Source organism: Rhinatrema bivittatum, chromosome 4 (genome assembly GCF_901001135.1).
Source record: "Rhinatrema bivittatum chromosome 4, aRhiBiv1.1, whole genome shotgun sequence".
NCBI classification, from domain to species: Eukaryota; Metazoa; Chordata; class Amphibia; order Gymnophiona; family Rhinatrematidae; genus Rhinatrema; species Rhinatrema bivittatum.
The window spans coordinates 358,358,873-358,385,486 of NC_042618.1; the positions used below are offsets into that span (position 1 = coordinate 358,358,873).

Below are 26,614 nucleotides of genomic sequence, written 5' to 3' on the forward strand. Positions count from 1 at the left end.
ACTGACTATTTAAAAATACAGTCTAACTTCTGTTTATTCACTGCCTTACTGACTATGAAAAGCACAAACACACTAAATAATATTCCCATATAGTTAACTTCGCCCCAGTACTTTCAGCCACCAGCAAGGTGATCCTCTCCTCTCAGTGCTCCCACTGTTTTGTCTCTTTTCTCCTTCAGACAAGATTCTATTCCTGTCTTCCTCCCAACTCATGCACTGCACACCATGGAATTAGGTACAAAAAAAAGTAGAGGTATTCTCCTCATCTTGATTATTTTTTTCTCATCCTTTCTTTCTCTCAAACTTCTGAACCTTCCCCCACCTCTCAGCTTTACTTTTTGTTAATTCCTCCCTTCAGCTCTCTACTTTACTGTCTTCCCCAGTTGGAGATTTACAGTACCATGCTGTTCATCCTGGAATAATGGAATTCATGTGCTAGCTAACACCTTTAAAGAGAACTGCTTTCCTGCTAAGCCAGAAATAGAGGAACAGTGGATTAAGCTGGGTGAGATTGGGGAGGGGGTAGGGAGTGAGTGGTAATTGCATTTGCTGAAGGGTGTTAAGAACTGAGCAGTAGGTTGGGGGGGGGGGTGGAGGGGAGCTAAGATCTGAGTTGGGGGAATAATCAGGGATCAAGCAGAGGGAAGTAGGTAGCTTGGATAGATAACTGGCTTGATTTGCACTTGCAGGCCGATACAGTAAAGCGCGGCCGCAATTACCCCGTTTCTAACCCGCTTTGTACCCGCAATTTGGCTGCGTAAGTCCAACCCACAATTCACTATCCCTTTTAACCCATCCTTACCGCTTCTTTAAATCAACGGGTAACCCTTTCCGCCCGCGGCATGTATATATGTAAATGCTCCGATTAGCTATTCCCTCCCATACAGTAACGTGCGCCCCGACTATTGCCTTTTTAACCTGCAGTTTAGTCGCGTCTTTAACCCGCTAAATTACTGCCTACCCTTACCCCTGCATTAGAGGGTAGGCGGTAAAGTTTGCCCGTGAAATTTCACGGGCAAACTTTCCCCCAGCCCCCGCTCACCTGCCCTGGCCGTGTCCATGGGTGCCGGTCTCCCATACGGGCCCGCGCTGACAGGGACATTGACTCACAAATGTCCCTTCACTTTCTCTTTCAGCATGCCTTCTTCCGCTTTGGCTCACAACCCTTCACTCTCTCCTCCAGCATTCCTTCTTCCGCTTTGGCTCATGTTGTCCCTTCATTTTCTCTTTCAGCATTCCTTCTCCCGCTTCAGCAGCCCGGGGCGGATCGGCCGCTCTCCACGAGGCGGCTTCCAGCAGCCCCCGCCGGCGAAGATGCATGAATGCACGCCTGTACTTCCAATTTGGGCGCTCAAGGCACCTTCGCTGGCTTGAGCGCCCAAATAGGACGTACAGGCGGTGCGAGCTCATCATGCCAAAAAAAGTGCACCGGCAGGCAACTGGAAGATTGCCAGAATGGCGGAGCCAGGGCCGGGGGGGGTGCGCAGCGGCGGCGGCTCCCCTACCTTTCCTGCATGCAGGGCAGCTCCAGCTCGCTTGCCTCCCTCAGTTCCACCGCTCACTGCCTCCCCAGCGCCATCTTGCAGCTTGTGACGTCACCCCTGACCCTTGAGCGCCCAAACGCCGGTGAAGGTGCATGAACGCACGTCCAATTTGAGTGCTCAAGCAGCGAAGGCGCATGAGCGCATGCTGTGACCTCGGAGGTCCATCCGGGCACTCAGGTCACGGTGTGCGCTCATGCGCCTTCGCTGCTTCTGCTGGAAGCCGCTTTCGCCGCCGGCTGCCCCGAGGAGGCAGGGGAACCATGGTGGGCGCCTCGGGAGGAGGGGAGAGAGGACTGGGGCTGCTGGAAGCATGCAGTAAGTCTACTTTAGTTACAATTTCTATTTTCTTAATATGTCGAGTCGATTTTCGTCCTGCGCCTTGCTTCGGGAGGGGGGGGGAGAGAGGACTGGCAATCCCCGATGCCCGAGCGTAGGAGAACCATCCACTTCCTGGTACCTGTCATTTCAAATGTCATTTGAAATGACATTTGAAATGACAGGTACCAGCGCACCCAGGATACTGTATAGGCGCTGTATAGCGCTCTATTCAGTAAAATGGATTGCGCTTCATGGACACTTCTTGGACGCGCTTTGGAAGCGGCTTGCATTTGCATGCCATTTAAATACTGTATCGAGCGGTATGTGATCCGAACTGTGCACGCTGCAAACGAGGGTGCGCCCGGCACTACCGCACTCTTTCTACCGCGTCCTTACTGTATCGGCCTGTTGGTTTGTTAACTTGTCAGAATGCTATCCTGAGCTGTGGCAGAGTACTGACTGGGTTCAAATCTTACAAGGCTTGCTCTTCTCTAATGACCAGTGAAACACATCCTCTGCCCAAGTTGCTCTTGTCTGACCACCAGACCCACTGAGAAAATTGCTTGGAGTAGAGCAAGTAAAACAGTTTTTCTACCTTTCTTTTCTTCTTGGTTTAGCATTAAGTTTAAAGTATAATTTGTAGTTAAATACAGGATCAATAAACTATCAGTAATAGATATGGTAAAAAGAAAAAAGCATATCAGAAGCCTTGTACTTGAAATTCACAAGTAACACAATATTTGCACAGAAGTAAAAAAAAAAAAATAAATTCTGCTTGCAAGAATTTATTTGGTTCTGGTTTTATGCAGATATCTTGCATGCTTTTGCCTTTTTGCTACCTCTTCTGTCACTCAGGCTCTTTCTCCTCCACAATGGTTTTCTATTTATTTTTTTGTTTCACATCAGTTACTCTCTTGTTTATTTTATTTTTTGGGGGGGTGGGGGCAGCAGAGGAAGGAACCCAAGTTGCATCTGTAGTTCAGAATAGCTAATATCGGATGTATGAGTGATTTGAAAGAGGAAAGCAGTAACTGCTGAGGAGTGTGCAAGGTGTACAGGGTGGGAATGAACTGTTGGAAGTAGATCTGACAAATGAGACTAAGCATACCAAGAGCCTGGATAGGAGGGCAAAATCACCAGGGTATGTAAAAGTAGTGCTATTATATTAGGCTGGGAGAAAAGGAAAACCGTATTGGATAAGAATCAGATGGATTGTATATGATTTTGATACATACCACTGAGAAGGTACTTTATCACACTTTGTAGTCACTGCTAACAAACAAGGAATGGAAAGAATTGGGTATGCAAAATTAGTGAAAACTTGATTTGATAAAACAATGAACAATGAAAATTAATTGTAGAATGATATATTTGCATCAGGTGGTTCAATTATGTGATGTTGATAGGTTTGAAACTTTTCTTCCAAATTGATTATTTGGTAATGCATGAGTTAATACCATTCACTATTAAAAACTAGAAATACAATATCAATGTTAAATGTTCTGCTGAATGTAGTTATTTTGTGCGCCTGTCAATCCCCACAGTAGAAGGTTAAATGTGCTCTGATTCAAAACAAAAATAGAAGCCAGTTAAAAACAAAAGTTAGAACAGCATGAAAATTTTGTTTTATATTCTAAAAATTATTTCATGTTTTCTTTCTAGCACAAACTGAGTTACTCTAGGGTAAATAACATTAAGTTGATCCAAGATTATAGTTTGAAAGAGTAATTGCATTTTAAGCAGCCTGTCTGCTAAGGAACTGAATAAATTTGCTCAATTATGTCACTTTTCGCTGCATCCTATCCTCGTATGATAAAATGTTTTGGTAAATTCCTTGATAAATTCCCCTTTGGATGACGTCTCGTTTCTTAAATGTTGAATAGCTGGACTTTTCGGTGTCTGCAATACAGAAAGAAACAACTAAAACAACTCTGGTTAATGATTCATTGCTCAGAATGCACTCTTTATGAATTAAATGGTGCTGTCATTTAAAACAAAGTTCCAAATACAATTTGTGAGATGACTTTCATAATTGGATCTTTAGTTTCAAGTATATATTTTACGTGAACAGCATAAACAGTCATCTGTTGAATCACAGACCTTGGAATCAGAACTGTAAACTAGGAGCATCATTTTAAAGAAAAAGTACCCTTGCTTTCAACAATACACAGGTTTCACTGTATTTATAAATGAGATATCACATCTGCTGAAGGACTTTTGAGAATCTTAGAATTCCCCCAAACATTTACCAATGACAGCCTCATTTTTATTACTGTTGAATGATTTATGCTGTATTTTTGCTATTACTACTCTGGGAAGATTAGTGAGTTATCTCTTAAATTACATCTATTAATACCATTCAGGAAGGTGCTCAAATAACGGGGAACTAATTTTTTAAATTGTATGCTCAGAAATATAACTTGTAAATCACCTTAAAGAGAATTAGTTTTATCAATGAGGGTGGAAAAGATATACAGTATATATTCTAGTTGCATCAATTTTGCTACAAGGAGAGACATCTAAAGATGGGACCTGTAGAGTCTTGAAAGCTTATATATTGTAGTATCTCTTTTGTTGGTCCTTGTAAAAGATATATCATAGCCTAATAAAGTTAGAAGTGTGCACATTTTAAAGAGCATTCCCCTGGGCTAGTTTACTTACTAGCGTTTATATCTTGACCCAAGGAGTCTGTTCTTTAACTGAAGCTTGAATGTTTCAGGTTTGCTAGCTGCTAATGCAGATGTGAAAAAGGCAGGTATAACACAGAACTAACAGGTCTCAGGTATGTGGGACTCTGTTGCACTGAGAACCATTCTCTCGTGTTCCCACAAGATAGGGAGACCCAGGGGAAAGAAAGGTGAGGCCATTCTTCTGGCTGCTAACAGAAGTAGTGCACATGCATGGTGGCTGGTGGAACTGATTCTGCCAACTGCAGAGAGATGCTATGCATGCATGGCTTTTGGTAGACTCCTTTTCTCCAGCCTTTGACAGGAGGTGCACAGGTAGCTGAGAAAAGCCACTGAAAGGGTAGATGAACAAAAGAATGGAGGACTTTTCTTCTCAGTGCCCCCTGCCCCTGTCCAATCTACTCTCCTACCCTCTTCCATTCGTTCTGTTCCTCTCTACCCACACATTGAAACATTTTGCTTGACATTTCTATCTTGCTTTTCTACAGTGAGTAATTTATTTTTATGTAGCATCTTTATAAAATTAAACTTAAGGGGTGTGCTACTGTTTAGAACACATAAAACAAGTGTTCAAGCAAGACATGAAAGCAAGATGAATGTGTTTGAATTTCTCACCACAGAATACTGATGTTCACAAAGGCAAAGGGCATGATAGAAAGGTTTAGAACTCTAATAATGGTTGCTTTTCAGCCAGAAGCACCATGCCTCAACCAAAACAAGACTGAATTCCTACATATCTCCAATGAACATCCCTCAGCCCCCCTCAAAATCAACACCCATAAAAACATAGGGGTGCTACTTACACATCTACAAAAAATCTGGGAGTGACTAATGACAATGAACACTACCTCAAGCACCATATCTCCAACATGATCAAAGATGGATTCTTCAAACTACAAACACTAAAAAAGCTCAAAACCCTTCTCCGCGCTCAAGACTTTCGAACAGTCCTACAAACAATAATCTTTTCAAAGCTCGACTACTGTAACACATTACTCCTTGGCCTCCCTGAAACCACTATCAGACCTCTTCAGGTACTACAAAACGCTGCCGCCAGGTCCATCACAAACATAAAAAAATGCAACCACATCACACCCACACTAAAAGAACTTCACTGGCTTCCCATCAGCCAAAGAATTCAATACAAAACCCTCACACTCATCCACAAAAAAATAAACACTACCATACTCCACACAAAGAAACCTCAGGTCTTCAGACTCTGGCCTCCTCACCGTTCCAAACTCCAAGGCAGCGCACCTCACCTCAACCCGTAAACGAACCATATCAGTGGCTGGCCCCACACTTTGGAACTCCCCCCGCCCCTACTCATAAATGAACCTTCCACTCAAGTATTCAAAAAAACAACTCAAAACCTGGCTTTTCAGAAAAGCCTTCCCGCTAGATACTTAGCCCTCCCCCAGGCTCTTCCCTGTCTCGAACTCGACACCCTACCCACTGTCACCTACTCGATGAAACCCACCTTTAAGCCCACTCCGCAGCTATCCTTACCTTCCCCCCCCCCCTCCCCCCCTTAGCTGCATCCTAAAAGCCCTCCCTCAAGGACTCCACCTCACTAAGACTCTATTTAGATCGTAAGCTAAAACTTGTATTCCCAAGTTGAAATGTTATAACATTATAATATAAGTGTATCATTTTTTATTATACTAGTTACTATGTTACAATGTAAAATAAGCAGTTCTTGTCTTGTGTTCAGTTTTATGTAAACTGATGTGATATCTCGATCGAATGTCGGTATATAAAAGCAAATAAATAAATAAGCATTAATGATATGACAGCTGTAAGATATATCCAGGCATGTAAATGCAGCAGTCTAGTTCTAAACTTTGAGGCTAAACCATTTAGAGGTCAATATTCAGTCATTGGCTGGATTGCAAAGTTACCAGATAAATGTGTTTGGCTGAATTTGGAGGGATATTCAGTGGTGCAGTCACACTATTGAATATAGCTGGCTATCTTAAAGATGACTGGATAAGTTTATCCAGCTAACTTTAGGACTGCTTTACAGTACATCAAGAGTAAGCTGGATAATTTATCTGGCTAACCTAACTTCTCCCAGAAATGCCCCAGAACACCCCTACATTATCCAGCTAAATATTCAAAAGTCGGCATTTAGCTAGATAACTTTTGAGATATCTTGCTAAATGCTTCAGAACATAGACCTCTTAAAATTTATAGACAAGGGTACAGATGTTTGGTCTTTTGGCAGTGCTTATGATATTTAGATGCTGCTAAGATGTTTGAGTAACATTTCTGTGGAAGTCTGCAAAACAAGAACTTATTTAGCTTATACATGGAAGGTTGCACATCAGAAACTGGTATAATCCAACCTTGATGTTATAATTTATGAAACAAAAATTGAATTCTGCTGAGCCAGTAAGCATCTCAGTCTTGCTAAATTCTTGAGATGGCAGTATGAAATTTGAACAATGTGGTTCTTTCAAGAAGTCTGAAATTTGAGGTTGAGTTTGATATGGATGTAACGTTGCATGGGGAAAGTAAGATTTTGAGAAAGTGAGTGTAAGTGACAAAATACTGATCAGTTTGATGCCTAACTAATAAAATTGATTTTTCCAAGTTAAGAATTAAGTAGTAAATTAGTTAACAAGGATTATGGAACTATTTTCCATATGGCCATTGTTGGATATAGCTGTTAGGTGGCCCTAGGAACAGGATGTAGGGGTAGGGGGGAGATGTGGCTCAATCATGAGTGCATGTTTTCCACACGCTGATATTGCATCGGCCTGAAAATGCTAGCAGGACAAAGGGGGCACCCCTTCAGCCTAAGGACACTAGGCACCTGCCTGCTCTTCCTAATGGGAAATCCATGTCTTCACATGGCTATAAAGCATTTTACCTTTTAGCAGTATGACATGAGTTAGTGATTTCAGTTCAGTTTCCTGTAGCCATATGTGAATTGTAACAGATGGTAACAGAAAAGGACAATTTATTCTATCCAGTTTATCTAGTTTGGATTTGGTTTTAAATTTAATTACCTGCCTTTCCAAATCCAAGCTCTCAAGGCCTGTTAGGTGGTTCCCTGCCCTAGAGGATTTATAATCTGTTGCCTCACCTACATTTTTCTAGCTAAAGATATCTCCCAGCTATAAGCTTTATTGTGTGCAAGTTGTCGTGTCTTCTTTTTATGCTTTTAACCAAGTCAGCCTGTTGACCAGGCTAGGAAATTTGACATGATTTCCTGATTATTTTGGGACTGTAACAAAGCCCTACTTCTTGTGCATGTTTGACTTCCCCACCTCCCCTCTCTTTGGGAATTTGAGATAACTGCATCTCCCCTTTTTGGTCCTTTTTATTGTTCTGGGAGATGAGCATATATATATTCATTTCTAGTCCAACATCGTTCCCCATTTGTTTTACTCTGCTGCCTCTGCTGTCAAAGCATAGGGGGGTTTTACTCGAGTAAGTGGGTTTTTGAAATTGCTACAATACAAGCCATCGAATTGTCCATAGGATTTACTCACGTAAGTGCACATTGCTGTTGAAAATTGCTACGATAGTATGTTACATTTATGCATATAACTCCTTTGAAAATTACTCCTCTTAGATTGTATTTCCTTTGGGACAGGGAAATACCTACTCTATCTGAATGCAACTCAAATTGAACTAGCAATGAAAAGGTATGAGCAAATAAAATACAATAAAAATTTAATTTGCTGGCCCTTGTTTGAACTGGTTCCGTGTTCTTAATGCCCTCACAAAGGTGTGACCTTCAGGATTTTTCCTGCACCTGAGCGTATTAGGAGCTTTCTCTTTTGCTTTATCACAGTGACTGGCAACCTTCAGTGCATCCAAGATCTTATTTGTAGGTTCATTTTGTGTTTGACAGTTGCCATTCTTGTACTCCTAACAAAACAACTCCTATCACTACAATTGTTAATAGATACCTGTTTTGGTAGTCTGTAGAGGCACATATGGAATCTGAACTGGTCTTTCACTTTTACTTTTGTGTTACTAGAACAAGGTTGAGGTGTATAGTGACTGCAGCAAGAAAGGAGAAAATTTTGCTGCTATTAGCAGTACTATACCAGTACTGGAGGACTTTAGGTTCCAGTGTTATCTGCGCAGCCTTCACCAGAAGTATAAAATCCCTAAAATAAAACAAAATTAGATGGTATATTTAGTGTATCTAGTGGTAGCGTTTATACTGATGACATCCATTTAATTCTGTCTGAGAAATGTTTCCATAATATAGCATGTAGAAGAATTGTGGTAGTCAATTGCTGAAGAAAATAGACTGAATTTAGTACTTTTTTTTATTGGATTGTATGAAAAGAACCTAATTAAACATGGGCTGTTCAGGGGCCACTGGGCACATAGGTCCTGTGCCCTGAGTCTCAGTGGCCAATTAAAACAAAACAAAAAAAAAAACAAGCAGCCCCCCCCCCCCCCAAATGGTTCACAAAAGCATTCTCCAACATCCTCAACCTTGACTCCTTGACTAGCAACTACATTTACCCTTACCTCTGGGCCTTTTCCTTCCTGTGGTCCCAGCAGTGGAAATAGAAGCTGTTTGAACTGCAGAGGTTCTTGTGTCTATAGAGCACCATGCAGTTCAAACAGCTGCATGGGGTCTGTGCAGTCTAAGCAGCTGATGTTGGAATTTCGTGGGGCTCCATAGAAACAAGATCCCCCACAGTTCAAACAACTTCATTTTCCATTGCGGGGACCGCAGGAAGAAAGAGGCCCTGAGATAGGAGGAATTACAGCTGTACCTAGTTACAGGTGCTGGCTGCAGGTTTGAGTGAAGGTGGGTAGAGCAGGGACTGAGAAATTGGTTTTGAAGGGACAAGAGCAAGGGGAGGACCAGGGACTAGGTGGGAGTATAAGGACTGAGGGACTCGGGTGAGACCAGCACAGGAAAAATGGGACTGGATGGGTACTGGGAGACCAGGACTTGAGGATTGGGGGGGTGAACAAAGGAAGAATAGGACTCAGGACCTGGGAGGAATGGGGACTTGGGAATTGGGGAAGAATGAAGGCTTGTGGATTGGGGAGAATCTGGGATAATGGGGCCTTGGGGGGAGGAATGGAGAAGAATGGGGACTGGGGTAATCTGAATGGAAGGGGCTTGCAGGGAAAATAGGATGGGGATTTGGGGATAGCAGGCAAAGAATAGGATAGGGGTTAGGGGCAAGCAAATGAATTCGGGACTGGGGTAGGAATATGGAAGAAAAAAGGACGGGACTGGGTGGGAGTGTAGGGGAAGGATAGATCTCAGAAACTTGGGGGAAGAGCAAGGGATAAAATGGGGACTGGTGGGACAGCAGAGGAAGAATGGGACTCAGGAAATGGGGAGAGCCATTGAAGAATGTAGACTCAGTCTGGGTGAGAATCTGGGAGAGCAGGGACAGACTGGGAGAATGGGGACTTGGAGTGGTGTACAGATTAGGGGTTATTGTGGATAGTGGGGACTCAGCTGTTGGGTGGGTATGAGTTGGAGTGTGCTAGATGGGTTGAGACGTATGCGATGAGGGTAAGAGGAGGAAGCTGAAGGGTAGGATGGGGGTACATAGGTGGTGTGAATGACCTGTAGGACAGGAGAGAGAGTAAGAACCATGAAAAGAAACGGGGGTGCTGTGGTGGGGTGAGAGACTGGAAAGTGATAAGTTTGTAGTGGAAATGGGTCTGAGGAGATGATGAAAGATCAGTAATGGGATGCTGGGTAAGAGGTAAGTGAAAAAAAAAACTGAAGGCCAGGGAGGGAAGAGTTTTGTGGAAGGAGTTGAAGGGGGAGAGGAAGGTAGACTACAACAGGTAGAAATGGAAGGGAATGACTACAGCAGATAGAAATGGAGAACTAGGGAATGGGTAAAAGATATAGCGGGAATAGGAGAATGGGGAAGGAGTGAGAGAGTGGGTAATGGGAGGGTTGGGGAGGAATGAGGTGGGGATGGAAGGCTGGTAGGTAGGTGAGAGGTAAAAAGAGGGGGCCCTGAGGGCTAGAAGATTAAATGGGGGGGGGGGGGGGGGGGGGGGGGGGGAGGAGGGTGAAATTTAAGAATGGATAGAGGCAGAGAAGAGATGTAGAAAAAAGATGAGAAAAATCAGATGCAGGGAAGGAAGAAGATAGAAGAAATGGAAAGGAGATCCTAGAAAAGAATGTAGAAGACAGAGACCAGAACCAACCCAATTTAAAAAATAAAATGCCCAGACAAGATAGAAAAGATTTTTATTTTTGGTTTTTAACAAATGAAATGTCAGCTTTGGAAATATGCATTTCTTATCTTTGTATTTTGCTTAGTTCAGGAGAAAATGCATTTGTTTCTCTTTCTCTGATGTTACAGTGCATGCAGTCTATCTTCTTGAGGTTTTTGTTTGTTTTGTCTGCATGTTTATAATTTGTGGTCTCATTAGGTATTGCATAAGGGTTGCTCTGTGTTGTGTGACTTAGGTGAGGGATTCTGTTAGCATGTAGTGTCTGTGTAGGGATCTATACCAGTCTGGTGGTATATTATTTATTTATTTAGTTCTTTTTTATACCGATATTAATGATACAGATCATATATCGGTTTATATGATTAGTGTTCTAGGGCCTGTAGTAATATTTGTATTGCTGCACTTTCTTAGGAAAGGTTGCTGCTATTTGAGTCCTGTGAGTTAGTGACGTTATAGCAGGGGCAGGGAACCTGTGGCTCTCTTGATGGCTGCATCTGGCTCGCAGACAAATCTTTAATAAAAAAGTAAAAATCTTAACAAAACCCCCCACCCTCCTGACGCTCCCCCCAAGATCTCCAAAATTAATTTACTACAACCCCCCACCCTCCTGACCCCCCCCCCCCAAGACCTGCCAAAAGCCCCTGGAGGTCCAACGGGAGTCCAGGAGTGGTCCGGGAGCTATCTCCTGGACTTGGGCTGTGGGCTGCCAGTAGTCAAAATGGCGCAGACGGCCCTTTGCCCTCACTATGTCACTGGGGCTGACCAATGGCGGCGGTAGCCCCTGTGACATAGTAATGGCAAAGGGCCGTCTGCTGCCAGTAATCAAAATGGCGTCGACGGCCCTTTGCCTTCATTATGTCACAGGGGCTACCGCTGCCATTGGTCGACCCCAGTGACATAGTGAGGGCAAAGGGCCGTCTGCGCCATTTTGACTACTGGCAGCCGACAGCCCAAGTCCAGGAGATCACTCCCGGACCGCTCCTGGACCCCCACTGGACCACCAGGGACTTTTGGCAGGTCTTGGGGGGGGGGGGGCAGGAGGGTGGGGGGTTGTAGTAAATTAATTTGGCAGGTCTTTGGGGGGGCATCAGGAGAGTAGGGGGTTGTAGTAAATTAATTTGGTAGGTCTTGTATGGCTCTCACGGAATTACATTTTAAAATATGTGGCGTTCATGGCTCTCTCAGCCAAAAAGGTTCCCGACCCCTGACCTATAGGCTCATGCCCAAGACCTTTCAAGTATCTAGCAATGCCCCTAGGCATATATTACTGGCCACTGTGGAAAGTGAGTTTTATGGCTCAGTCCTAACAAAGTGCCCAGTTGCTTTTGTAGTTAGAAAGTTGTCAAAAATACAACTAAAAAGTGCAGTTCTAATGCTTCTGTCTCTGCTTGGACCTGTAAATCACTTTTGTAGGAAAGAAAGTTAACAAAAGGTGGTACATATGACTGAGCATGATAACGTTACTGGTATAATAAACTATGTTTTGACTTGGAAAAGATTTGGAGCCTGATAAGGGAGAAGAGAACTTGGAGAATAAAGACAAAACACAAGAGATTTATAGCAAGGCTGCGGTGTGTGCAGTACCTTGTTCAAAACAATATGTGCAGCTTGGATATGAAACTAGCTGCTTCAACTTTTCTGAAACTATTAAACCTTGGACAAAATTATTTTCTTGTCACACTATTTTGAAAGTAGTCTTGGATGGCCTAGTATAGGGGTAGACAACTTTGGTCTTGAAGTGCTGCCAACAGGTCTGCATTTTTGAGGCTATCCACAGTGAATATTATACATATTTTAAGGGACGTTATACTAAATCAGTCACTGTCACCTGTCACTGTCACCTGTCATCTCATGCTAACATACTGTTTGTGCACATGCACCGTTACCAGAACTATGTAAATATCAAGTAAGGCATGCTGCAAACATAACCTGATAACTTAGCAATTTTATGTAGTTATTTTATGACAGCAGTGGAAACTAGGGATGTGCAGAAGGATGCCATACGTTGCATTCGTGATTCGGATTCGTCGGGGAGCAGATACATTGCATTCAGCTGTATGGTGCCCCGATGCGTTAATACGGCGATTTCTATTCATGTCCCAGCTAAAATTCAAATTAACCACAACCCCCTACCCTCCTGACCCCCCCATGACTTACCAAAACTCCCTGGTGGTCCAGTGGGGGGTCTGGGAGCCATTCCCTGTACTCACACCCTCTGTGCCGGTTTCATCATGGCGCCGATAACCTTTGTCACAGGGGCTACCGGTGCCATTGGTCAGCCCCTGTCACATGGCTATCGGCACCATCTTGAATACTGGCATCGGACGGCCGGAGTGCAGGAGGTCGCTCCGGGACCCCCGTTGGACCCCCATGGACTTTTTGCCAGCTTGGGGGGGCCTCATGACCCTCACAAGACTTGCCAAAAGTCCAGTAGGGGTCCGGGAGCGACCTCCTGCACGCCAGCTGTCCGATGCCAGTACTCAAAATGGCGCCGATAGCCTTTGCCCATACTATGTCACAGGGGCTACCGGTGCCAGTGGTCAGCCCCTGTCACATGGTAGGAGCACAAGATGATGAAACCGGCACCGAGGGTGTGAGTGCAGGGGATGGTTCCCAGACCCCCCGCTGGACCACCAGGGAGTTTTGGTAAGTCTTGGGGGGGGGGGTTCAGGAGGGTGGGGGGTTTGTTTAAATTTTTATTTAGGTGGCCATATAATTCGGCGAAGATTCGTGTATTCGTGGGGAATCGCCATACGTTTCGCTTCCCCACAAATACTACGAATAGTGCAATATACGTTGCAGATTGCCAATACGGTGAAAACGAATGCACACCCCTAGTGGAAACTAAGGGGGTTGACATGCATTTTTCATGATTGTTGAATGTGGGACAGCTTGTTCATGTTCTCATGATTTTGAAGGTTTACTTGAGGTCTGCTCAGTATGGGGTTAAAAATGAGACCTAATCTTTAAAGAAAATACTTGAATCTGCACATGCTGACATTTCCAGTGTTGTAATTTGTGTAAAACTTAAATGGCAAGGTTCTCATAATTATGTCCTAACTTATAAAACAGCTCTAAACAATCTCTAATGACTTCACTAGTGGAAATAAGTGAAGAATAATCAACCAGTGTCAAACTTTTTTTTATAATAGAAAGTAGGCTTTAGTGTGCTGGATGGTATTAGTCTGTTGAAAATGAAATTAATAGACACAGTCAGAAAATAGGGCAATAGTGTTGGCCCTGAGACTCGGCGACCATGTTGTGCACTGCCATATGGAGAGACCTGGGTTAAATTCCCAGCTCTTGTCTTCCACTGTCCAGGTTGGCTGGGGTTGCTAGATTTAAGGCCCATGATTGCAGGGTTTCAAAAGGAACCCTGGTCATGGCTCCAACCGAGCACTGTCAACTGCAATGACTGGATTAAAGTAAGTTAGGAGAGGAATATAAAATAAGAGGGGAAATCCTAGGTTGTTGTAAAATGAAGGTTTATGGCACCAATTTGCAGCCTTGCTTTTGATTGAACTGGAAGTCTAAAGTAGGAGGAAATTACTGGGTCAAAAAAAGAGAAAAGAATTTATAGACAGAAATAGAAATTTTTTTCTGAACAAATCCTCCTTTCTTCTTTGGTATTTGGTCCAAAATTCTCTAGGAATTATGGTTATGATACCTTTTCACAGATGCTGGAAGATTCTTTGCTTTGCTGTTGGTCCCCACAATGGACTTAAGACATGAAGTAATTAAAATGCCTCTTTCTAAGAGTCTTTTCAATTAAAAGAGAAAGACATCTGGCGCTTAGGTATTTATTAATAGGGCCCAGTGGTTTTTTTTTTTTTTCTTTTCTTCTTAAACTCCCTCCAGAAAATATTACTATTCTGGCTTGCCATAATTTGATTATACTCCCACTGATCACATTTTGTTTCACTGACAGGCATGGCATGCTGAGCAGAGCAGGTCCTGTAGCATTATGGGTTGGTTGGAGTCTCCTATCTGATATCGCCATTTGTGGCAGCCATTGCTGCTTCTCTTCTCTGTTTTTCATTTCTTTTAGAAGTGTGGATGCTTTCCTTTAGGATTCTTTTCCTGGCACCACTTACACTTTTGATTTTGTCAGCTCCCTTGAATCCTGCTGTACACTTTTTTTTTTTAATAGCAATGCAAAATGATGACTCAAACTCATTTTTGAATACCTAAATACTTTTTATAGATTTTAATTTTCATGAAGCATTTTTAATTTTTTTGTAATTATGTATGTCTTAAAATGTAAACCACTCTGAGCTTCGTATAGAGCGGTATAGAAATGCTAATAAAGATATGGCCCAGCCAGCGACTTTAGTTGAACAGTACCTTACTTCAGTGGCATGGTACACGGGTGCGTGCGTGTGTCTGTATGTGTAGATATAGAGAGAGAGATATATACCAATAAAGTGAAAAACACTAATGATGTATAATGAGAATTTTTTTTTATTTTTCATGTTAAAATTTTTTTACACTATCTATAAATGCAAATATGTACAAAACTAATTTATATTCTTAAAACCACTTTATCTTGTAAATATCTATGTGGTTCTCCAATACAAACCAATCTATAAAGCAGTATCAGTGATAATAGATTATAATTCTAAAGTCATGTCTGTATTCTGTGTGTATGTGACTGAGATGAGGTACTTTACTAGAGGTTTGTTTCAGCCTTATTTGTTGTATTTTTTCAATATTTTATTTATTTATTTATTTAACAGCTTTTTTTATACTGACATTAGAGGGCACATCATATCGGTTTACATCTGAACAAAAGGTGGAAAATACAAAAAACAGGGAGGGGGGAAAGGGGAGCAACAAGAGTAACAATTTGCAGCTAGAAGGAGGCTCTATATGTGAGCCTGAAAAGTTGAAACTAAAGGGTTAAAGATATTTACATATTAACATATTAACATATGTTAATATGTAAATATGTTAATATGTACTGAAGGTTAATTGCAAGGTTAATATGTACTGAGGGTTAATTGCAAGGTGAGGAGGAGAAGGTGGCAGTGGTAAAGGGTACTAGTCAGGATATGCCTGGTGGAAAAGCCAAGTTTTCAGCATTTTCCTGAATTTGTATGGGCAGGAGGTTTGTTGGTAGAGCATTCCAGTGAGTGGGGCCAGCAATTGATAGGGCACGGTCCCTTGTTGATGTGAGGCGGGCTTTTTTGAGGGGTGGGATGTGTAGTGTACCTTTACGGTTTGTTCTGTTTGGGCGGAAGGAGTGTGAAGGGTTCGCTGAGCCAGGAAGAGTTGCTTTTGTGGATGGATTTGTGTATGATGGTGAGGGTCTTGAATAGGAAGCGTGATGGGATGGGGAGACAGTGGAGGTCTTTTAGGAGGGGGGTTATGTGGTCTGATTTGCGTGCGTTCATGATTATTCTGGCGGTGGTGTTCTGTAACATTTGAAGGGGTTTGATAAAGGAGTAGGAGAGGCCTAGGTACAGTGAGTTGCAGTAATCCAGTTTGGAAACTAGGGTGGCTTGGATGACTGTTTTGAGGTCGTGAGTAAGGATTAGGGGTTTGAGCTTTTTTAAGACGTTGAGCTTATAGAAGCCTTCTTTTAGGACGGAGTTGATGTGTTTTTTTTTAGGTTTAGGTGATCTGTCGTCTTGGGTAGGGCTATTGCTGTTTCATTTCTTGGAGGTAGTGCTGCTGAGGTGTATGGCAGGTTTGATAGACATGTACAGAGTGGAGTTTGTATTATTTTACAATACTCCTGATAGTAGAGGGAGTTTGTGATGCTATTATTAAGATGGCACCAGAATCAGAATATCTTTTTTGTATGGTGAGTTGTACAGGGAAATGTCTTAGTTCTGTTCTGCACCGATTGTTAGGAAGTGGGAGACTCCTGTGGATGCAGAACATATGCTTATGTTTATATTTAGTCCCATGATGGTCATGTGTTCAGTGTGTCACACATTGAGCATCATCTCTCAGGTGTGTCCTGATAGAAAAAAGGTTGAGAACCAATGCATTAGTGTTTTTCATTTTATTGGTAAGTATTAGGGAGCACTTTATTATAGTGAATGCCCTTAGATTTGTAACTGTATAGGGTATATATCTGTATCTCTATTTCTATAGATATGTATGTATATAGGTAGAGGAAAACTGGTAGGAACATATGATCCAGAATGCTGCAGCACGTGTTCTCACAGGAACCTCTCGCAAAGAGCATATCTCCCCATTTCTACTCCCTACACTGGCTACTAGTAGACGCTAGAATAAAATACAAAATACTTACGTTGATTTATATAATCTATTGAATGACAACACCACCTCATGGCTTAGCTCACAGCTACGTATTTATAAACCGGTTAGAAGCCTCCGTTCCGCCAATTAAAAACCTTCTAGAAGTACCCACCATCAAGACGGCATGTTTAGACATAACCAGAAAGAGAGCTTTTTCGGTAGCTGGATCCCTACTCTGGAATTTGATCCCAGGCAATCTTAGAAACTCCTCCGGTAAGAGAGAATTCAAAAAGCTTGAAAACGTATCTTTTCGAAAAAGCATTCCCCAGTAAGAAATAATGACTTAGCACCCACCACCTTTCCTGACTAGCTCATTAGGCTGGAGATGACCTGCATTATTCTTACTACATGTCTGTTTTTGACTATCCAGTTGGAATCTAACTCTTTTCTCCTTCAATTTTAATTGTTACCTGTTCTTATGATTTTTAATTTAACTCAAACCTTTTAATTTATTTTCTTTTTACATACCTTTGTCTGTATTTAGTTTTTTATTTTATTTTTAACATGTATGTTTACCTTGTAAACTGTTTTGACTACCTCCCAGTAAAAAAAAAAAAAAAAAAAAAAATTGTTTAAATAAATAAATGTGCATGTATGTGTATCTAAGGGGTGTATTGCTCAAGTTCACTAAAGGCATGCTTGAAAACGATCCACTAGATGTATTTTTTCTTTTGTTAAAGAAATCCAAATAGTCTATATGCTGCCAAAATTAAAAAATAAATAAATAATTTAATCCTCATCTTTTCTTGATCTGTCTTATTCCATTCATGGGTCACAAAAAAATTGAAATGGGGCGGGAGCATTTCCTGAGGACAAGCAAGGATGGTAGTCCTCATACATGGGTGACATCATCAGATGGAGCCCTGACATTGAAAACTTGTCAGTTTCCTCAACTTTGACTTGGCACACTAAGCATGTCCAGCATGCCCTATACCATGCATCTATGTGGGGTCCCTCTCCAGTCTCTTCTTTCCTTGGTGTGAGTGAGCTCACTGTGTCTTTTTGGAAAACTTTATTTTAATATATATCGCTTTCCACCGGATTTTCTTTGCGGTAGTTGATGCAGGGTCCCTCTTGGTGTCTCCTTATAGAGATCCTAGTCAGGGTTTTTGATGTTTCTGGTAAGTTACCTTGCATGGTCGATTCCCCCGTGGCGGCAGTGCTTCGGTGCCCACTGGCCATTGGCGCCAGCCACTATTGATTTTGTTTTTATGGCTTTTATTTTGTCACGTCATGGCCACGCCTGGTTTTCGTCTATGCCCCCAGTGCTCGAAGATCATGTCTATTATGGACCCCCCATGAGATATATGGCCTCTGCCTGGGGGCATCGCTTGACGTCTGGGGTTGCCGCTTACATGCACAAATGACCCTGAAGTGGCAACATCTATGGCTCGACAAGATGGAGCAGCTGTTTGGGCTGAAGAAGACTGAGCTATTGGCCACGGTGGCATAAGCATTGATGGACCTCTGAGCCACACTGATGGATACTGCACGATCAACATCGGTAAGACCATCAGTAGATAGGGGGACCAGAGACGACCACTGTTGATCTTCTCCAGGCTAAGGACATTGGGTTCCTTGTCATCAGCCTTGGCACCAGGGAAGGACCGGGCCGAGCATCAAGGGGAAGCCAAAGACGCTACGGCACCAGTCCCTGTTGATGCACGGTGCCGGGCACGGGGATGCACTGGCTCATGCCACGATGCCTCTGAAGCGACCCTGTGGCAAGTAGCACCAGTCCTGTTGATGCTGGGGATCCGCAACAGTCTCCCCCGGTCCTGATGCCAGTCACTGATCTGCTTCGCAGGTCAGAAGATCTGGCTACCCCTCGTTTCTACCAGTTGGTGTTGGCATCGGCAGTGTTCGAGCAGGAACTGGAGAAGCAAGTCCAGTGAGTCCAGCTGGTGGGGGAAGGGTGCTGCAGGGCATCGGTCCTGTGGCACCAACAGCACTGGAGTCTGTCCTGGATCCTCTGCTGGAGAAGTTCAGTGCGCTCATCTGTGCATTTAATGACCCAGCTAGTGGGGCACAGATGCCTCCCCCTACTGATATGGTGGTTGGTTGCTGGTTCTGAGGAGGAGGAAGCTCCACTTAGAATGGCAGAGATGCCAAGGCCTGTAGCCCCCAACCAGCTTTGCCAGTGTCTGTATCTCTGGACGAAGGCAGAGTGCCTAGGGCCCCATACCCTGTTACTTACAGTGAGGATGAGGGTCCCTATGAACCCTGGGGGGATGATATCTGAGTGCTCCTCCAAGGGCAGTAAGGGTCTCTTTTCAGACTCTTCTTGTCTAGAGGAGTGAAGGAAGCCTCCACCTGAAGATTTAACCTTTGTAGGGTTTATGAGTGTGATGGCGGAAGCCATCTCACTTCAGTTGCTGAAGGAGGAGAAAGCTAGGTATAAAATGCTTGAGATCCTCTAGTTTGTGGAGCTTCCTAAGTAGATCATGGTGGTGGATGGCTGCAGGCCTTGGATCTACAACTGGAGGTATTGGAGCGGTTCACTGTTGTGCCATGCACTGTAGAGAATCTCTTCAGAGAGAGGATGAGGGACATGGTGGCTCAGATCCTTGTCCACCATGAAACTCTCCAACAGCTCTCTACTAGCACTGTGAATCCATCCTCCTCTTCTAGGAGGCTGGCAAGAATGGGATAGAGGAAGCCTTTCTTTTGCCAGAGGAAGTGCTTTCCTCCATCCCTTCACTCCCATAAACACCATCAGGGCTCCTGCGACCATCCCAGGCAGCAGAGAGTTCCCAAGCCCCAGCTGGCACGTCAGGTTTTGACTGGATCGTAGGGAGTATAGGCCAGACATCTGTTCCCAGGACATTTGACCCTCTGGTCCGGGACAGGCTGCAGTTCTTCGTCAACCAGTGGCCAGTATAACTTTCTACCAGTGGGTTCTCGCCGTTGTCCATCAAGGGTACCAATTGAATCTACTGGGTATCCCACCAAATTGCCCTTCAAGCCCATTACCTTCTGATGCCCGTAGCGCATCAGGAGGTAATACTAGCGGAGCTCTTCTCCCTCTTAAAGGCCAAAGTGGTCGAGCTTGTTTCACCAAGACACAGAGGACGGGGATTCTACTCTAGGTACTTCCTGATTCCAAAGAGAACTAGAGGACTCTGTTCCATTCAAGACCTAAGGGCTTTGAACTAATTTCTGAAAAAAGAAAAGTTCAAGATGATTTCCTTGGGTACCTTGAACCTCTTTTTTACAAAAAGGGGTTTGGCTATGTTCCCTTGATCTAAAGCATGCATAAACTCACATGGAGATCTTCCCCAGTCACAGGAAGTATCTCTGATTTGAGGTGGGAAAGCAGCACTTCCAGTACTGTGTGTTGTCATTTGGACTAGCATTAGCCCCCATGAGTCTTCACAGAATACCTGGCCGTGGTAGTGGCACACCTCTACAGGCTGGGGGTGCATTTTTCCCTTATCTGGATGATTGGCTGGTCAAGAGCACAACTCAGGCAGGGGCTATCAGGCCCATGCGTTTGACCATCCGGGTGTTGGAGTTGCTAGGGTTTGTCATCAACTGCCTGAAGTCACATCTTGACCAGTCACCTCAGTTGGATTTAATAAGAGCCCTGCTAGACATGGCTCAGGTCAAGGCCTTCCTGTCTCATCAAAGGGCTGTCATTTTGATTACCATCATGGCGGAGATTCAGCAGAGCCAGCAGGTTGTCACCTTGGCACATGTTGAGACTGTTGGTTCATTTGGCCGTAACAGTCCATGTCACTCCCTTGGCATGATTGCACGTGTGCAGAGTGCAATGGATCCTGAGGTCACAGTGGTGCCAGGCCACACAGAAACCTCCAGGACTACATCCGAGTCACCCTGTCACTCCCAGACTCGTTGTCTGGGAGTGACGGGTACTTTCAAATCTGGAATGGGGGATCTCTCTTCAAAGTCCTCCTGCCCAAATTGTTCTAACCATGGATGCGTGCACTCTGAGCTGGGGAGCTCATGTAGATGGGCTCAGCACCCAGGATCTCTGGTCTGTTCAGGAAAGCTGCTGTCAAATCAACTTTCTGGAGCTTTGGGTAATCCAGTATGCATTATGGGCTTTCAGAAATAGACTTCCAACAAAGTTGTTCTGATCCAAACAGACAACCAGGTAACTATATGGTATGTCAATAAGCAGGGAGGTACGGGATCATACCTCCTATGTCAGGACGTGGTCCAGATTTGGCCATGGGCCCTATCCCATGGGATGGTTCTCAGGGCCATGTACTTCGCTGGGATGGAGAACGTGGTAGTGACAGACTGAGTCATGCCTTCAGACCCCACAAATGGTTCCTGGACCAAGTTGTAGCAAAGTGGATATTCCGCCTCTGGGGCAGCCCGGATGTAGATATGTTTGTGTACCCTTACAACAGGAAGGTGCTTCAGTTCTGAACCCGATAGCAAACCAACCTCTGATGCCCTTGCCCGTCTTTGGGGCAAGGGTTTTCTGTACGCATATCCTCTTGAAGCTTTGCGAGAACAAGAGGTCTGTGATCCTCATAGCCCCTTATTGCCTGAGACAGGTATGGTTTCCACTCCTACGGGAGTTGTCCATCCAGAGACCGATCAGTGTGGGGACTTCCCTAGATCTCATCACGCAAGATTGAGGCAGGTTGCAGCATCCCAACCTCCAGGCCCTATCATTCATATCCTGGATTTGGAGAGGTGAATTCTGCAACCTCTCGATCTCTCAGAAGAGAGGTGTCTTTGGTCCTGGTGGCTTCTAGAAAGCCTTCCACTAGAAAGTCCTGTAGACTGAAGTGAATGATGTTTTCTTTGTGGCGTGAGCAGAAGGCCCTAGATCTGTTGTCCTGCCCCACACTGCTTGATTACCTTCTACACCTTTCTGAAGCTAGCTTAAAAACCAACTCTGTTAAAATTAATCTCAGTGCAGTTGTTGCATACCACCATGGTGTAGATGGTATACCCATCTCTGTACAACCAATAGTTGTACATTTCATGCGGGGCCTGCTTCACTTGAAGCCTCCCCTAAGGCCTCCCGCTGTGTCTTGGGACCTTAACGAGATGTTAGCTCAGTTTATGAAAGTTCCTTTTGAGCTGCTGTGCACTTGTGACGTGAAGTACCTGACCTGGAAGGTCACATTTTTGGTGGTGCTCACCTCAGCGTACAGGGTCAGTGAGCTCCAAGCCTTAATGATTTGTCCACCTTACACTAAGTTTTATATGACAGGGGGATCTTGTTTATGCACCCTAAGTTCCTGCCTAAGATGGTGACGGACTTCCATCTTAACCAGTCTATCGTCCTGCCAGCATTCTTCCCAAGGCCAATTCGCACTAAGGTGAATGAGCCCTGCACAGTTTGGACTGCAAGCAAGCATTAGCCTTCTATTTGCAGTGGACAGAAGCCCATAGACAGTCCACCCAACTTTGTATATCCTTTGGCTAGCAGATTTCATCTCCTTCTGTTATGCCCAGATGGAACTGCATCTTGGCTGTCATCTCAAGGCTCAGTCTGTCAGCCTTGGCAGTGTCGGTGGCCCACTTGCGAGTAGTTCTCGTGGAACTGCAAGGCTGTGACGTGGAGTTCTCGCTACATGTTTACATCTCACTATTGACTGGATAGCAATGGCCAATGCAACAGTAGGTTTGGCCAGTCTGTCTTTTGGAACCTGTTCGAGGTGTAGAACCCAACTCTCCCTTCCTAGGACCTGTTGTTTGGGTTCAAGTTGTCTTCCCTTTCTATTACCAACTACACTGTTGTGTCCATTGGCATCTTGTAGGGTGTCTGTCTCCCTACAAGATGCCAATGGACACAACAGTGTAGTTGGTAATAGAAAGGGAAGACAGTTGGGTATATATATATATATTCATTACAGTTAGCATTAGAGAACTATGACATGAAGCTGATCATTCCTGTCTCCTCAAACTGCACTAAATGAAATTTCTTAAGGATTAAGAGGATATATATATAGATATAGATATCCTCTTAATCCTTAAGAAACTTCATTTAGTGCAGTTTGAGGAGACAGGAATGATCAGCTTCGATATCCTCTTAATCCTTAAGAAACTTCATTTAGTGCAGTTTGAGGAGACAGGAATGATCAGCTTCATGTCATAGTTCTCTAATGCTAACTGTAATGAATGCATCTTCTTTATCATAAGAAACCTCTTTCACAAGACTATTTTCAAAACAGTGGCTTGTAGGCAGTAACAGCACGTTCCATAAATGCTCAGTAATTGTTCATTTGTATTAAATTTATAACTATCAAAACGATCTTCACAAAAAAATCTTAATTTTGTTCAGAGCATGTAAATACTTTTATCTAAGTTTTATTTTTGGAAAATACACAGGTTTCTCATGAGCTTAGTGTTAAGACAGGATCTAATAAGGTATGACTTATCTCCACATTTGGAGCAGGTTCTTAATGAGAGAAGAGGATTAAAACAATAAAACAGGCATTTCTCAGTGGCATTAAGAATAGCAGAAAGGACAAATATTATGCAGCTTTACTGAATTCTGTCTACTGTATCCATTGCACATCTAGTCAGGTGATTCCATCTGAGCATATAGGAAGCGGTGATGTGGTGGTCTATGTAGTCTGTGCTTATATATGCAGCCAACTAGCAAAACAGTGATTCTTGTCTGTGCAATGCCTGAGTGACCAAATGGTTAAAGATGAGCATTTCAAAGTGTTGGCGCAACATTTTTACTATTTCCTTATCTCTGAAACTGCCGATGCATCTTAGTCTAGTGTCAGTATAGGATATTGATTTACTGTCATATAGTCTGGCATACTTTTACCACAGTCTTGTCAATAAACTAAATAATATTTCTTGCACATACCATGATGCTGAAAGAACTTACATTTATCTCAGTTTAAAGAAATAATTTTAATTTGTTTTCCCTCATTTTTTACCACTGTACAAACATTTTTAGGTGATAGCCATATGCAACTTGTTAAAAATCCATTCATCTTTCCAATTGTTATGAGTTAAAAATCACATCCTTTGGCTCTCTATAGTAAATGCATTTTTTATGGTGATATAAAAGAAACTTCTCCCAACAGCTGTTTAAAATTTTCATAGCAGGTACCCTCCCTATATACCCTCAAGAACAGATAGTTGTGTCTGCTGTGTAGCAATAGAAAAAAATGTTTCAATCATTTGTCTAAAACATAAAAAGTTGCATGTATTATATAATACTGAACGTTCTTTGTTTGAAACAGGGTTCCAGATTTTGTGAGGGAAAAGCGATTTGGAAACTGGTTGAGGGATGCACGTGATTGGGCCATTTCTAGAAACAGATACTGGGGAACTCCAATCCCTTTGTGGGTCAGTGATGACTTTGAAGAGGTATGTAAAGCAATGTAAAGTGAAAAGCTTGAGACAATATGAAAGAATCATCTATTCTTTTTTGGAATATATTTTTTAGGAAACTAGTTTGGGTAATATTTTTAAAGTAAGCTTCATAGATATATCTATATTTTCAAGTGTGGAACTCAAAAAAATCTTAAGCATATTTAAGGAAATGTTGATGTTTATGCAAGCAAGGTCTGTTTACTTTGTCTTGATAGAATGGGAGCTTGCTTTTTATATATTAATAGTGAGAGTTTTGTTCATAGCTTCCAGATCACGCAACAGATTCTTAAACCAGGACTTAGAATGGAGGTCCCAAGAAAAATATGACACTTTTACACCAGAGTTTGGATTTATTTGATGAAGGTTAACATAAGAATAGAAAACTAGTGTAGGGCCAGCCTGGTGACTGTGACAGTGCTGGGCACCGCCATGCAGAAGGTTTCTGGTTTCATCTCTGTGTTGGGCCTTCTGCTTTCTGGGGCAGCTGGGACTGAAAATGCTGCAAAGGCAGCATTAACCCTCACTTTGGGGGAGAAGGTAGGAGAAAGTTGTGCTTATCTCAAGGGTGACATCTAGTAGTTTATCCAGGGCCCATGATTGTAGGGTCCTGGAAGGAGCCCTGGAATGGTCCCTGGCCTTGACCATTGCTGCAGTGACCAGACTAGGTGGTTTGTGTGGAGATATAAAATAGTGGAGAAAATCCCCAAGTAGTTGTGCATTAAGGCTCATAGTACCAGGATCCCATTTTATTTACTTACTTTGATTTATATTCTGCTTCTGGGTACATCAAATTAGTTTATATTCAGGTACTATAGTTATTTCCCTATCCCCAGAGGGTTTACAATCTGAGGGTCATTTATCAAATTGCATTAGGGCGTTATCACAGGCGTTAGGGCCCTAACACTGGTGATAATGCATACGATAAATACCGCATCGCATATTGTGTAAGCAAATTTTTCATTTGTATTCAAGTGGGAGGAGTTTGGGAGAAGTTTGGGTGGAGCAAATGGAAATGAGGGCCAGTTAGCTTGGCATGTGATAGAGTAATGCACAGCAGCGCAGGTTTTAACATAGGAAAATAACTACACCTTTTTCCTGTGCATTGTGCCTGCGTTAGCCGTGTGTTACCGGCTGAAAACATTTTTATTGCGGTTCGGGAAGGGAGAATGGAGATGGAAGGGAGGAGAGAGAGAGCTTATGTGGAAGCTCACATATCTGAATTTTTTATACCACTGTAAGAGGGGGCATTTTGAACTTGGGGTGAGGTTTGTAGGGTGAGTTGGGTTTTGGAGGACAGCTTTACATGCAGTCATACGTATGAACAGCACAGTTACCATCAGTGAAGATTTAATGTGATTCTAAGTGATGAAAGGGGAAACAAAAGTAGATTTGTACAATATTCTCTCTACCTAACTTGATGCACATGAGAACATGGAACAAATCTACTCTTCTTTCACCTTCCATCACTCCAAATCACATTAAATCTTCACTGATGGTAACTATTGCCCCCTCCTACAGTGGTATAAATAGTTAATTTTTTTGTAAGTTTCTACAGTCTCTCTCCCTCTCTCTCTCTTGGCTGCAGGCCAATAAATATCACACACGTTGCGGTAGAATACCTATGCGATGCAATACCAGGAAAATTAGTGTAACCACGCCCCTTTATTGCAGGCTCTATTTTTGCTATATTAATAGCAAAATGATGAATCTAGGCCTAAGTTTGTAGCTGAGGCAGTGGAGGGGAAAGTGACTTATCCAAGGTCACAAGGAGCAGCAGTTGAGCTGGAGGCCAAAAAAAGCAGTAGGAAACATCCAGGGCAAAAAAAGAAAGAAAAAAAGGCTAATTTCATTTTCTCATGGAAGCTCCTATTTTGAGTATTTTTTTTTTTGTGTTGCTGTTCCTTTTCTGTAAAGATTGACTGCTTAAGATTCAATATGTTGTACAACAGTTACTGGTAATACTATACACAGCCACATAATTGTCCATTCCAGCCACAATTTCCTGCTGTGTTTTGGGTCAAATATTTTAAAATTAGGGTGGCAAAGAAGAACAGACTGTTGCGAAAATACTAGAAATTATAACTGAAGTTATTGTAAAGAAAATTTTTTCTATGCTTTGCTTGAAAGAAACTTAACCATTTAGAGGGTAATTTTCAAAGCCATTTCTATGGGTAGAACAATGTTGACCTATGGAAATAGGCTTTTACAAAATTGCCCATGCAATTTGTGGGTAAAGTGCATGCGTAGTGCTTGTATGTACATACCTATACCTGC

The 26,614-nt window shown here is 43.0% G+C and overlaps 1 protein-coding gene across 2 annotated transcripts in view; it reads left to right on the forward strand.

The window, feature by feature from the left end:
* IARS (isoleucyl-tRNA synthetase) overlaps positions 1–26,614 on the forward strand; it is a 600,554-nt gene that overhangs the window by 162,116 nt on the left and 411,824 nt on the right. For both annotated transcript variants that reach the window (XM_029600767.1, XM_029600766.1), the window contains exon 14: positions 24,208–24,334. In XM_029600767.1, coding sequence (XP_029456627.1) covers positions 24,208–24,334 — 127 coding nt within the window. The remainder of the gene's footprint in view (positions 1–24,207; positions 24,335–26,614) is intronic.